The 12,821-nt window shown below is 37.9% G+C and overlaps 1 protein-coding gene across 1 annotated transcript; it reads right to left on the bottom strand.

Moving 5' to 3' along the window:
- Positions 1 to 2,974: 2,974 nt before the first annotated feature.
- Positions 2,975 to 6,554, bottom strand: LOC148872857 (uncharacterized). The gene is made up of 2 exons (XM_088969859.1): positions 5,696 to 6,554; positions 2,975 to 3,236 (listed from the first exon to the last, which is right to left on the bottom strand). Exons 1-2 carry the CDS (start codon positions 6,242 to 6,244, stop codon positions 3,231 to 3,233), a joined length of 555 nt encoding a protein of 184 aa, XP_088825985.1. The 5' UTR covers positions 6,245 to 6,554; the 3' UTR covers positions 2,975 to 3,230.
- Positions 6,555 to 12,821: the final 6,267 nt, after the last annotated feature.

The following is a 12,821-nucleotide window of genomic DNA, read 5'->3' as shown; positions in this document are numbered from 1 at the left end:
ATTTAGGATGTTAAATTACAAATACCCTTTGTACTATGAGATCAATGACAATTACCCCTAAACTTTCATTTGCAATAAAGACCCCCATGAACTTTCACTTTGCAACAAATACACCCTCTATAAGAGTTCCAACAGTTAACTTAAAAAATTCTTATTCAATTATTTAAATTTTTTAAATCCCCAAACTACCCCTTTCTTATTTATTTAAATAATTTATGATTCAATTTGTTTTCTAAATATAATATTAAAGCCCTCTTGGTTGTTCTAATAAATCTTTGTAGATTTCTGATTGGATTCAATATTTACATGAAATGGTAGAGGTTTCTTTCTATAAATATAAATTTAAAATCCACTTAGTTTTTCTTGGTTTATTGGAGGAAGGAGTGGATAACTTTTATATTTTAAGATGAAGAGGGGCATTCATGTTAGTGAAATGAAACAAGAATTCAAAGAAACTTGTTTTTCTATGTCAATGAAATGATTACTATTATTATAGCTGGTTTAAGAGAAAATGGTGAAAAAAAGAAAATAAGGAAAGTTCAAGTGGGTATTTTAGTAATTTAATATATTTCATCATCTAATTTAAAGACCAAGGGGTATTTGTTGCAAAGTGAAAGTTCATGAGGGGTGAGGGCCTTTGTCACAAATAAAAGTTCGATAAGGAGGATAATTGTCACTAACCCTATAATACAGGGAGTCTTTGTAATTTACCCAAACTACAATCATAGCAAATAGATCCAAACATATTCAGCCTTTTTTTAAATATTAACACAAATATATATTACTCAGCACTACCAGGGATCCCAATGAGGTAGAGATTGGAAACCACATGGGGAAAGTAGAGGTAGGGATCTTCACAGTTCGGTTAACCAAACTGTGGGTAATTTTTAACCAAATCGAACAGTTCCGCTTTTTAAAATGCCGAACTGAAACCGAATCAATGTAGTTCTATTTACATCTTTTTAAAAAGTCTCGTTTTATGCAAGGTTCAATAATAACCTCAATTTCTTTTCAATCTAGTTCTATTTACAGCTTAGATCTTTATCTAGTCTTCTTGTATTAAGGCCTAGATTTACATGTAATTTGTTATTTTCTTTTGTAAACCAAAACTTAGGGTCTGTTTGGTTTGCAGTCAGAATTGGAATCAAAATCTTTCAGAATTAGAATCGGAATGATCTATTTCCATAATCTGTTTGGTTCAGACTTAAATGAGAATGAGAATTAAAAGCAGCAAGAATGAAATTTCATTGCCAAGGGAGAGGCAAGGAATGTCCATTCCCTCAAATGGGAAAATGCTATTCCAACAGGAATGAGAATTGAATTCTAATTCCACCCAACCAAACAATTGGAATCGGAATAACCCATTCTGATTCCGATTCCAAACCCCTATTCCCACAAACCAAACGGGACTCTAATTATTGCTCTGATCAAAAGTTTTACAATGTGTATTGCGCAACGGAAAAGGCAAAAGGTTGATTACGGATTATGTTCCTTCTATCCTCAAAATTTTCTTTCTCGTGTTTAATGTCGTACATGAAGTTTGCAGACAAGCGGAGCATTGGAGGGTTAGCAGAGCCTAGAGGGCTGAGGACCTGAGGCTAACAAGGAGGAAAGGGGCAGACGTTGGACATATGGCATCTGTTATTCCTTCAGAGTTCGGACTATGGATTGGCAGATCGCTGAAAGGCCGAGGCTATCGGAGAGGAAAGGGGCAGATGCCGGACATCAGACGACGGAGCACTGAAGGTCGGAGGCTATGCTTCTTCTTTGTTGCATGTTCGTCGTTCTCCCTTCAACTATAAAGACTAGAGAGAGATGGGAATTGGGACTTGCGAGGGAGGAGAGGAACTTAGCTAGGATTTTAACTATCAAAACTGAGTTGATTTTCGATTTTGGGAAGGGAAATAATATTTTAAAGTAATTGTGTGTATATATATATATATATATATATATATATATATTCCGCTTTTTTTAACCAAAAACCAAACCAAATCTTCAATTTTTCAAACAAAAAAGAATAAAACAAAACTAACCAAAAATTTCGGTTCAATTTCTTCATCAGTTCAGTTCGTTTTTTCAATTTTTGGTGAACACCCCCCAAGGAAGGATGGAAACTTCCCAGTCCCCACCCCGCAGGAGAAAATCATTATGGGGTGGTTCCCAAATGGATGGGGAAAATTGCCATCCCAAGGTTCGGCTACATGAATCCTCTTTGTCATTCCTTCTATTCATACCACATCAATCAATTATAGGTCCTGGACCGGACCGAAAAAACTGGGACCGTTTTACCCGAGTCATCTTTTTGGCCAAAAACCGTTGATTTGGTCAGCAAATCACTGACCAAGGTTCAAATACGGGCCGATACATATTGTGCCGATGGCTTCCAGATATGCCCCTCCAGGGGCTGTATCGGGTCAGACACTGGTTCAGAGGGTAACCAGGTCTTAAACCAACCCCTCTGAACCGGTTTTGAAAAAATAAAATAAAACCTAGAAAAAAGTACCAATACATTGTCGATACTTTGAACCTTGCCGCTGACCTGGGCAGTCAAACCATTCAAACCGTTCGAACCATCCTGCGGTTTTTGGCCATTTTTAATTTTTTAATTTCTTTTGCCAGAACGGGCCATCTGTTTGGTTCAAATGATCGGACCGTTAGACCCAGGAACCAGAAAATATAAGGTTAATGGCTTATCATTACAATTGGGCTTAATAATCTAAACCCAAGCCCACATACCCTGTAAATGGTACTTTAATTTGGGCCCAGGCCTGGACCATGGCCTAGGTGCACCACCCTAGGTCCAGGTGATGGCTTATGTTATCAAAATTTGTGAGCTGCAGACTGCATTAAGGTTCTCTCTGCCTACAAATTCAGACCAAAAAAAATAAAACAGTTAGAATACCCACACACCCACAAGCTCATAAGAATCTAATTTTATACAGCTCAGAGAAACATTTCAAGGCCATACCATGGATGAATTAGAACAGGGAAGATCCTTTCACGAATGCTTAGTTACAGCTACATACACAAACATGGCATTCACATACATAATATGTATAGAGACTAAGAGAAAATTTACTTATGGTAATAGAAGTTCTTCACTGAAACATAACATTCTGAATACAGAACACGTAAACACATCAACATGCATCTATTGATACTCCCCCATCTTGCATGGAACTGAAGAACTTCAAGCTGAAGTGGGTGGCAGCAAAAGAGGATATACCGAATTACACCTACAAATCAATTTCCACTCCAATGAATAGCTTATATTACAAATAAGCTACCAAGGCAACTACTATCCACTTGCAAAATATTTTCACAATTATCAGTCCATGGATAACTGAATCTCTCATGCATCATGCATTAACCCCATTGTGGGGCTGTCAAAAACTGCCTTTTGATGACCATAATATTACCCACATTTGCATATTGAAGAGCAATAAAGATTAGAGAAAAAAATCAAGCAAATAAGAAACTTCCTATTTACCCTTTGTCAAAAGAATCCAACTTCACAATAAGCATAAAAGCCTAAAAATGCTATAGGCATGAACTAGAACATGGCATACATCAACAAATTACATTACCTGGTGCAAGGGTAAAATTTTGGACCGACAAGTGTGAGAATTCAAGTATGAGAGTGTCCACTTTATGCAAAGAAAAATGCCAAATTTAGGTCTGTACCCAATCTACCCATCCCAAGACCCCAGATAGCAGATAGGCAGGACCATCATTGGGTAATGAATTACTATAAATGGCCCAAAGACAAGTCACATTCTGTGAAACAGAAAAGAAAGTTAACATCATCATTAGTCCTATGGGTTAAAATAAATACCAGTTAAGAAGGCAATCCCTAGGTTCGCATGAAGTAACTAACAAGAAGCATAAGTGATATGACGACCCCTTCATATTGTCTTCAGGATTCTAACTCTACTTCAAATTCATATGTTAGTTAGGATTGAGAATAATTACAGTAAGCAAGTTGATAACAATGGATATTTAAAAGCAGAATAGACGACCACTGCATAGAAGAGGATAATAAGAATTGTCAGTCCTTTTAAATGAATCATGCATTCCACAAATTGAGTCATATGCATAGACTATTCCTTTCTACATGCATCTTCAGGAAGCCTGGGATAGACCACAAAAGCTCTTCATGAGGAAAATGAAGACCACAAAAAATGATTCAGCATACTCAATTTACTCCACATTCGGTATTCCTCCAGAAAAAAAAAAAAAAAAAAACTTAGCATCTTGTTTCAAATTTGAGAATATGTGGCATGGATTGACTTGGAAAAACCAATAAATGACCAATCTTATTAAAAGAATAAAATACTGCTACCAACTTAGGGCATATCCTGAATTCCCTGACAAACTGAGATGACTTGGCATATTTAAAGATATTTGAGTTGGTGAGTTTGGATGGTAATGAATACTTAATTTTAGTAGACGAGCAGGGAATGAACCTGCATCACTGGTTAATACTAACAGATTGATACCCCCAATCCCTGAAATAGAGCATACAGTTAAAGGTGATCATCTTTCTTTCATTCAATTCACGTCCCATGAATTGCAACTTCACTATAGAAAGCAGAGTTGTATCATTTACAATTTTATAAAGGCAGGCTTCATTTCAAACATGAAGCATCTCTCTCTGTATATAACTATGTTTCCCAGATGCAGTGAGGACATAGCTGAACAAGGTGTCAGATACGAAATTTGCTCTAAAAAATTGAAGTATCCAACAAGATACAACACCCTTATACGGGTATCCTGGTATCTTAGGTATATAATAGCTAATAACTATTGCATGAAATCAGTTACCTTTCTCTCTCAAAAAAAAAAAAAAAAAACTATTGCTGACCGAAAGATGCACCTTCAAATTTTCTATATAATCTGATTTCCCTGTATTCATACACCTCACTACCCCAGCATACCCGAATGGGTTAAACTTGGGAAAACCAGAGCTAACTCGTCAAGGGGTATCCTTCTCAATGCAAGAAGAAGAATATGCTGCAACAATGTGATGAAGGTTGCACAGCCAAAGGAATTGAATGACCAAAGAACCCACAGAAACTGCTTCAACATAATTTGTTTATTCATGCTATTCCAACACAGAAATTTTTGCTGCTTCGGCTTATCCACGACTGTTGTTCTAACATCATATCTACTACTAAAAGTCTAAAACCATAAGAGGGCTATATAATCCAAGTACAACTGATTTGATACACAAAATAATTGTAAAAAATCTTATTGGAAATCGATTGTGCAAATAATCTTATCACAATTTTTCCCCCTCCATTTTTTGAGATGCGAGCTTGAAAAGTTGGTAAAATCAGTAGATGTTGATTTCGTACACTTATTTCAATAGAAGCTTGTTAACAAGGAAATTGATAAGTTTTCCCTTGAAGAAGAGATTTAAACAGTAAAGGAAGATGCAAGAGAAGATTTGAAGCTTGGTAACGCTAATGCCTGTGGGGTGGGGAAGATGGTTATTGAAATACCCAGAACCCCTAAATTCCGGAAAAATTTTCCTACATCACCGGCCAATCCTTTTTAAATTTATATTCCCAATTTTCCGGAAAAAAAAAATTGTCAAGACCGAGAAGTGTTAGATCAGAAAACATAAACAGGGCAAAGCAAGCAGATTTGAATGTTAAGATCGTAAATGGTAGAACGGTAGATTATCTGTTACCTCAGCAACCAAAGGAGATAGATCTTTTCTCCCTTGGCACGCTTTGCTCTTACATTGGGGAATTGTCCCAAACTGCTTAGCCGGCAATTTCTCCGACAGAGCCCCGACGTAGAAGGTAATCGTGTCCGAGGCTTGGTTGACTTGAAATCCAGTGATGCTCACCCACAAGAATAGCTTCTTTGCCTGAATCCCCGACACATTGGTTACAGCTCCATAGCTGAGTTTCCCTGTGATCTTGGTGTCATAGTATACGAGTTCGTCGAAATGGACGTAACACGGGCGCTCAAGTTCGACAGAGAAGTCTCCGTTGTCGGATAGTGAGTAGGATGTGACGGCGTCGGGGAGGAGACCCTTTGGGAGGCCGAATTCGGGGAGGAGGTCGTGGACCGATTTGATAGGCGGCTCCACAGTGGAAACGATCGGAAGAGGAAGTTCCATGACGTCGTCGTCTGGTACGGCGAGAGAAGGATGGATGTTAATGGAACACAGGATAAAGGTTAAACACAAAGTGGTTGCAGTTGCAGAGATGATTCTCGGAGAAATCGCCATTGTTGGAGCTCCTCGGAGTCAGAGACTGTTCGAAGAAACGATGAAAGTGGAAAGAGATGAAAGAGGCGACGACTAGAATTATTATAAATTTATAGACTCCGCAGGTGGGTGTGGGTCCCCATGTTCATTTTTTCATGGGCTGTGCGCCGTTCTGGTCCGGTGGTCCCTCGGGTTGTTGTAGCAGAAAAGGAGGAACAAGAAGAACGGTCCCAAGTCCCAACCCGAACTCTGCCCCACCGGTTAATGAAGCCAGTCAGAGCATCTAGGGCTGTAAAACGTCTGCCTAACGGGGATCCGTTAATAGAGTTCTCTATTTGATAATGGAAGCCATCGTCTTTAAAATTGGGTGAAATTTTTCAAATGTAGAGAATATTGTTTTGAACGTAGAGAATATTGTTTTGAAGTCTGAATTCTGAAAATATTCAAATGTCCATTTTAATTCAGATAATTTTTTGTTTATGTAATTCAATAAAAAATAATATTAAAAATTAGTATAATCATTAATAATTAATTAATAATTCTTAATAAACAATTATTGCTAATTAATATAATAGTTAATAATTAAATTATAATTAATAATTAATAAGTCATTATTAACTTTTTGTAATTCATTAATAATTTATTATTATTATTATTAATTAAGAATTAATATTACTAATTAATCATTAATATAATTAATTCGTTATTATTACTAATTATTATAATTAATTAATAAGTATTATTACTAATTATGATTAATTCATATTCAATTTGTTATTAATTATTAATTCGTTGTTAATTAACTATTTCTATCACTGTTATTGATTAATTAATTATTCTAATTATTATTATTTATTAATTTACTATTATTAATGACTAATATTATAATTATTGATTACAATTATTCATATTCAGTAATTTTATTATTAATAAATTTCAATTATTGTTAATTTACGCATTACTACCTATTGAAATTATTAATAACTGTATAATACTACATAATATTATTATTGACTATTAATTGTTCATAATATTAATTACTGATGAGGGCAGATTTGGCCCTCTAGTGAAAATATGACACCTGACACCTCATGCCAACTAAGTGCAGCCTCTTGACAACTAGGTAGCTCGCCACTTAGGGGCAACTCGGCATTTACAGGCAGCCTAGCGTCTTACGAAGAGCTCGCCACTTAGGGGCAGCTCGGCACTTACAAGCAGCTTAGCATCTTACGAAGAGCTCGGCACTTACAAGTAGTCTGGCGTCTTATGAAGAGCTCGCCACTTAGGGACAGCTCGGCACTTACACACAGCCTGGCATCTTACGAAGAGCTCGTCACTTAGGGGTAGCTCGGCACTTACAAGCAGCCTGGTATCTTACGTAGAGCTCACCACTTAGGGGCAGCTCGACACTTACAGGCAGCCTGGCATCTTACGAAGAGCTCGGCACCTACAGGCAGCTCAGCATAGGTAGCTCACCACTTAGGGGCAGTTCAGCACTTACAAGCAGCCTGGCATCTAACGAAAAGCTCGCCACTTAGGGGCAACTCGGCGTATCGCAAGAAGATCTCCTGCCTGACAACCGTAGGAGACTAGTGCCCACGTCTCTCACCAGGCGGCGCCGTGCCTACCAGACCTGAGAGTTGTCCCTTGCCTGGCAGAGTCGTACCCTGCAACAGCTGCCTGCACCCGCCACCTCAGCTCTGTCAGTAACGGCTACGCCAGAGAGACAGAGGCGGTTATGCCTGACTTGACAGAGGCGGTTACAGCTGATTTGACTAGACACCGCTATATAAGGACTCCAACCCCAAAGACAAAAAGGAGAGGATGGAAAAATGGAGGTAATCCCTGCTCTCTAGCTCTCTCATTTCTCTCCAAGCTCTCTGCAATCAAAATGCTAACTTAGGCATCGGAGAGTCCCCGCCAGGTAAATACCCCCGGGTCCTCTGATTCAGTTCTCATAGATTCCTCAGCTCCCACTGCCTACAAAGAGGAGGAAAAGATGGAGTTCTCGCAGGTCCCTCAGCTCCCGTCGCCTGTAAAGGAGAGGAGATCACCTCATGCAGAGGGCAGTCAAGTTGCGCTGCACCAGGGAGTTCCACCATCCTCTGAGTTACAGGCCGCCTACGAGCAGGTCAAATGACAAGTCCACCAAGGTAGCTCACCATCAGGGAGCTCGGCATAGCTCTCCCCAGCTCGACATAGCTCAGGCAACTCGGCATAGCCCTCCCCCAGGCAGTTCACCACCAGGGAGCTCCACCATCCTCTCCTGGGAGTAGGTCAAATGACAAGGTACTTAGCCAAAAAAAATTGATACATCACAAAAAATTGGTACATGACCAGAAACGTTACATCAATTGGCGTCATCTATGGGAACATGCAACAAAAGGCTAAGTTCTCATCCTACAAAAGCTAAGTCCTCTCCTCCCAAAACGCTAAGTCCTCACTTTTTAGAAATTGAAGCTCTCACTTTATAGTTTCCATTTTGTATGAACTTAAAGACTATGCAGGGAGCTAACAGGCTAAGTAGCTCTACCAACTTTACTTTCAATTCAGATAAAACCTCACCAGTCCTCTTCATGAGGTCCCCCCTACAAAGATGAGCTCTTCGTGGCTTCCGCGGGAGTTGGCGGCCAACAGACTGCACGGATGCCCTTGCTGGTCAAGCCTTCGAGGGCTTCCGTGTGAGCTGGCGACCTAAAGTTAGTAGTGTTGCCCCCGAAAGTCGAGCTCCTAGTAGCTTCTTGTAAGAGTAGGTGGCCGGCATTATGAGGCTAACGCGGCGCAATCATAGCTCTAAGGCACCTCGTAGTTCGACACCCGGTTAGCCCGACACCTCACAGGAAGCTCGACACCTGGTTAGTTCGGCACCTCACAGGTAGCTCGACACCTGATCAGCTCGGCACCTTACAGGCAGCTCGACACCTGGTCAGCTCGGGGCCTCACAGGTCAGCACCCAGTCAGCCCGACACCGCACAGGTAGCTTGGCACCTAGTCATCTCGGCACCTCACAAGCAGCTCGGCACCCGGTCAGCCCGACACCTCACAAATAGCTCAGCACCTGGTCAGCTCGGCACCTGGTCAGCCCGACACCACATAAGTCCAAATCGCCTCTTTGGCATGGGCAAAGTCAAGAAGAGTGGACTACGAGTCGCTCCCAAAGCCTACGGGCCACATTACTGCTAAAAAACCTAGTCGCCTCTACGGCATGGGCAACACAACTGCTTAAGACCCAATCGCCTCTTTGGCATGGGAAAAATCAAGAAGAGTGGACTACAAGTCGCTCCCAAAGCCTACGGGCCACATTACTGCTTAAGACCTAGTCGCTTCTTCAGCATGGGCAAAATTAGCAAAAGTGGACTATAAGTTGCCCCCAAAGCCTAAGGGCTACAATACTGAATTAACGGAGACCTCCTCAACTTACAGGCAGCTCCTAGAGCTTAAGAAATTGGATCAGTGCTTACTAGCTCGTTGACTTACAGTCCCAAAGGAGAAATCTACTCCCTTCGCCGATTTACTCTCAGCTCGGGAGTGGGGGGCAAATGATGAGGGCGGATTTGGCCCTCCAGTGAAAATATGACACCTGACACCTCATGCCAACTAAGTGCAGCCTCTTAACAACTAAGTAGCTCACCACTTAGGGGCAGCTATGCACTTACAGGCAGCCTAGCGTCTTACGAAGATCTCGCCACTTAGGGGCAGCTCGGCACTTATAGGTAGCCTGGCGTCTTACGAAGAGCTCACCACTTAGGGGTAGCTCGGCACTTACAGGCAGCCTAGCGTCTTACAAAGAGCTCGCCACTTAGGGGCAGCTCGGCACATAGGCAGCCTGGCATCTTACGAAGAACTCGCCACTTAGGGGCAACTCGACACTTATAGGCAGCCTTGCATCTTACGAAGAGCTCGCCACTTAGGGGCAGCTCGACACCTACAGGCAACTCGGCATAGGTAGCTCGCCACTTAGGGGCAGTTCGGCACTTACAATCAGCTTGGCATCTTACGAAGAGCTCGCCACTTAGGGGTAGATCGGCACTTATAGGCAGCTCAGCATAGGTAGCTCACCACTTAGGGGTAGCTCGGCGTATCGCAGGAAGATCTCCTGCCTAACAACCGTACCTGACAAATCCGGAGACCTATGCCCATGTCTCTCTCCAGGCGGCGCCGTGCCTACCAGCCCTGAGAGCTGTCCCTTGCCTGGCAGAGCCATACCCTGCAACAGCTGCCTGCACCCGCCACCTCAGCTCTATCAATAATGGTTGCGGCAGAGAGACAGAGGCGGTTACTCCTGATTTGACTAGACACCGCTATATAAGGACACCGACCCCCAAAGATAAAAGGGAGAGGATGGAAAAATGGAGGTAATCCCTGCTCTCTAGCTCTCTCATTTCTCTCCAAGCTCTTTGCAATCAGAATGCTAACTTATGCATCGGAGAGTCCCCATCGGGTAAATACTCCCGGGTCCTCTGGTTCAATTCTCGCAAGTTCCTCAGCTCCCACCACCTATAAAGAGGAGGAAAAGATGGAGTTCTCGCAGGTCCCTCATCTCCCACCGCCTGCAAAGGAGAGGAGATCACCTCATGCAAAGGGCAGTCGAGTTGCGTTGCACCAGGGAGTTCCACCATCCTATGAGTTATAAGCCGCCTAGGAGCAGGTCAAATGACGAGTCCACCAAGGTAGCTCACCATCAGGGAGCTCGGCATAGCTCTCTCCTAGTCAATTCGCCATCAGGGAACTCGGCATAGCTCTCCCCTAGGCAATTCGCCATCAGGGAGCTCAGCATAATTCTCCCCAGCTCAGCATAGCTCAGGTAGCTCGGCATAGCTCTCCCCAGCTCGACATAGCCCTCCCCCAAGCAATTCACCACCAAGGAGCTCCACCATCCTCTCCTGGGCGCAGGTCAAATGATGAGGTACTTGGCCAAAAAAAATTGATACATCACAAAAAATTGGAACGTGACCAGAAACGGTTACATCAATTACTAATTAGTCATTAATGACTTTGATATTAATAATATTATTATTTATTATTATTAATAAATAATTAATATTACTTATTATGAATTAATTATTCATTCATTAATTATCATTATTATTATTATTATTATTATTATTATTATTATTATTATTATTATTATTATTATTATTATTATTATTATTATTATCATTATTATTATTATTATTATTATTATTATTATTATTATTATTATCATCATAATAATCATCATCATTATTAATTACTAATATTGTTAATTCTCAATAATTATGATTAATTATTATTTACTTAATAATTAATGTTATTAATAGTATTATTAATTAAGATTAATGATTAATATTATTCATATTACTATTAAAAATTGATAATATTATTATTAAATAATTATTAGGTATTACTTAATAATTCATTAATGATTAATACTAATTAATCATAGTTAAGCAATAATTATTAATGAAATATTAACTATAAATTATTAATTCGTTGTTATTTAATTAATAGTATTATTGTTATTAACTAATTCATTACTTAATTATTTTTACAAATTAATTATTCTAGTTATAATTAAATAATTACAATTATTGAATAATTGATTATTATTAATTACTAATATTATTAATTTATAGTTAAAATAATTAATATTAAGTAATATTATTATTAATTGTTGTTCATTATTAATAATTATGATTTACTAATTATTAATATTATTAATAACTGTAAAATAGTATAAAATAGTATTATTAATTATTAATAATATTAATAACATTAATTACAAATTAATCATTAATGAATTAATTTTAGTATTACTTTTGGGAATTATTATGAAATAATTATTCATTTAGTAATTAATATTATTATTCTTAATTATTTATTATTGACTATAGATTATTAATATTTTATTAATTAATTTTAATATTATTATTTATTACTTTCTTCTAATATGATTAATTTTTTAATGTAACATTATTATTATTATTATTATTATTATTATTATTATTATTATTATTATTATTATTATTATTATTATTATTATTATTTTTTTATTAAAGATTATTAGTTAATATTTTTAATATTATTAATTAATCTTAATATTATGAATAATGATTTATTAATTATTACTTTATAATTAAATGTTAAATAAGTATTTATAAATATTATTATTTTTATTTAATGATGAATAATTAAATATTGATTAATTAGTAATGAATTATGATTATTTATTAATTGGTTATGAATATTAAGTAATATTATTATTAATTATGATTAATAATTAATTAATTAATTATAAATTTTTATATTATTAATAATTGTATAATATTATATAATATTATTAGTAATTGTACAATACTATATAATTATTTTGTAATTGTATAATATTATTATAATTGCTAATTAATTCTTAATTCCATCAAGAATAGAATAATGTACATTATGGCAAATATTATAGCCTAAATATTAAACAATTTGAGATAACTAGTACAAGTACATCAAAGTTTTATCAATGTTCAATCTCAATATCCACAATTGTGACACAATGCTATATATATAATATTGATGTACCATATCATCCACTATATCATCTGATCAGCAATATACTCATGTAATTAAA

This window comes from Nelumbo lutea, chromosome 2 (genome assembly GCF_056320005.1).
Source record: "Nelumbo lutea isolate HS-2025 chromosome 2, American lotus-T2T, whole genome shotgun sequence".
Lineage (NCBI taxonomy): Eukaryota > Viridiplantae > Streptophyta > Magnoliopsida > Proteales > Nelumbonaceae > Nelumbo > Nelumbo lutea.
This window is presented reverse-complemented; position numbering and strand designations above follow the sequence as displayed.

Coding starts and splice junctions, on each gene's coding strand:
- LOC148872857 (XM_088969859.1), bottom strand. CDS start 6,244: ATGGCGATTTCTCCGAGAATCATCTCTGCAACTGCAACCACTTTGTGT.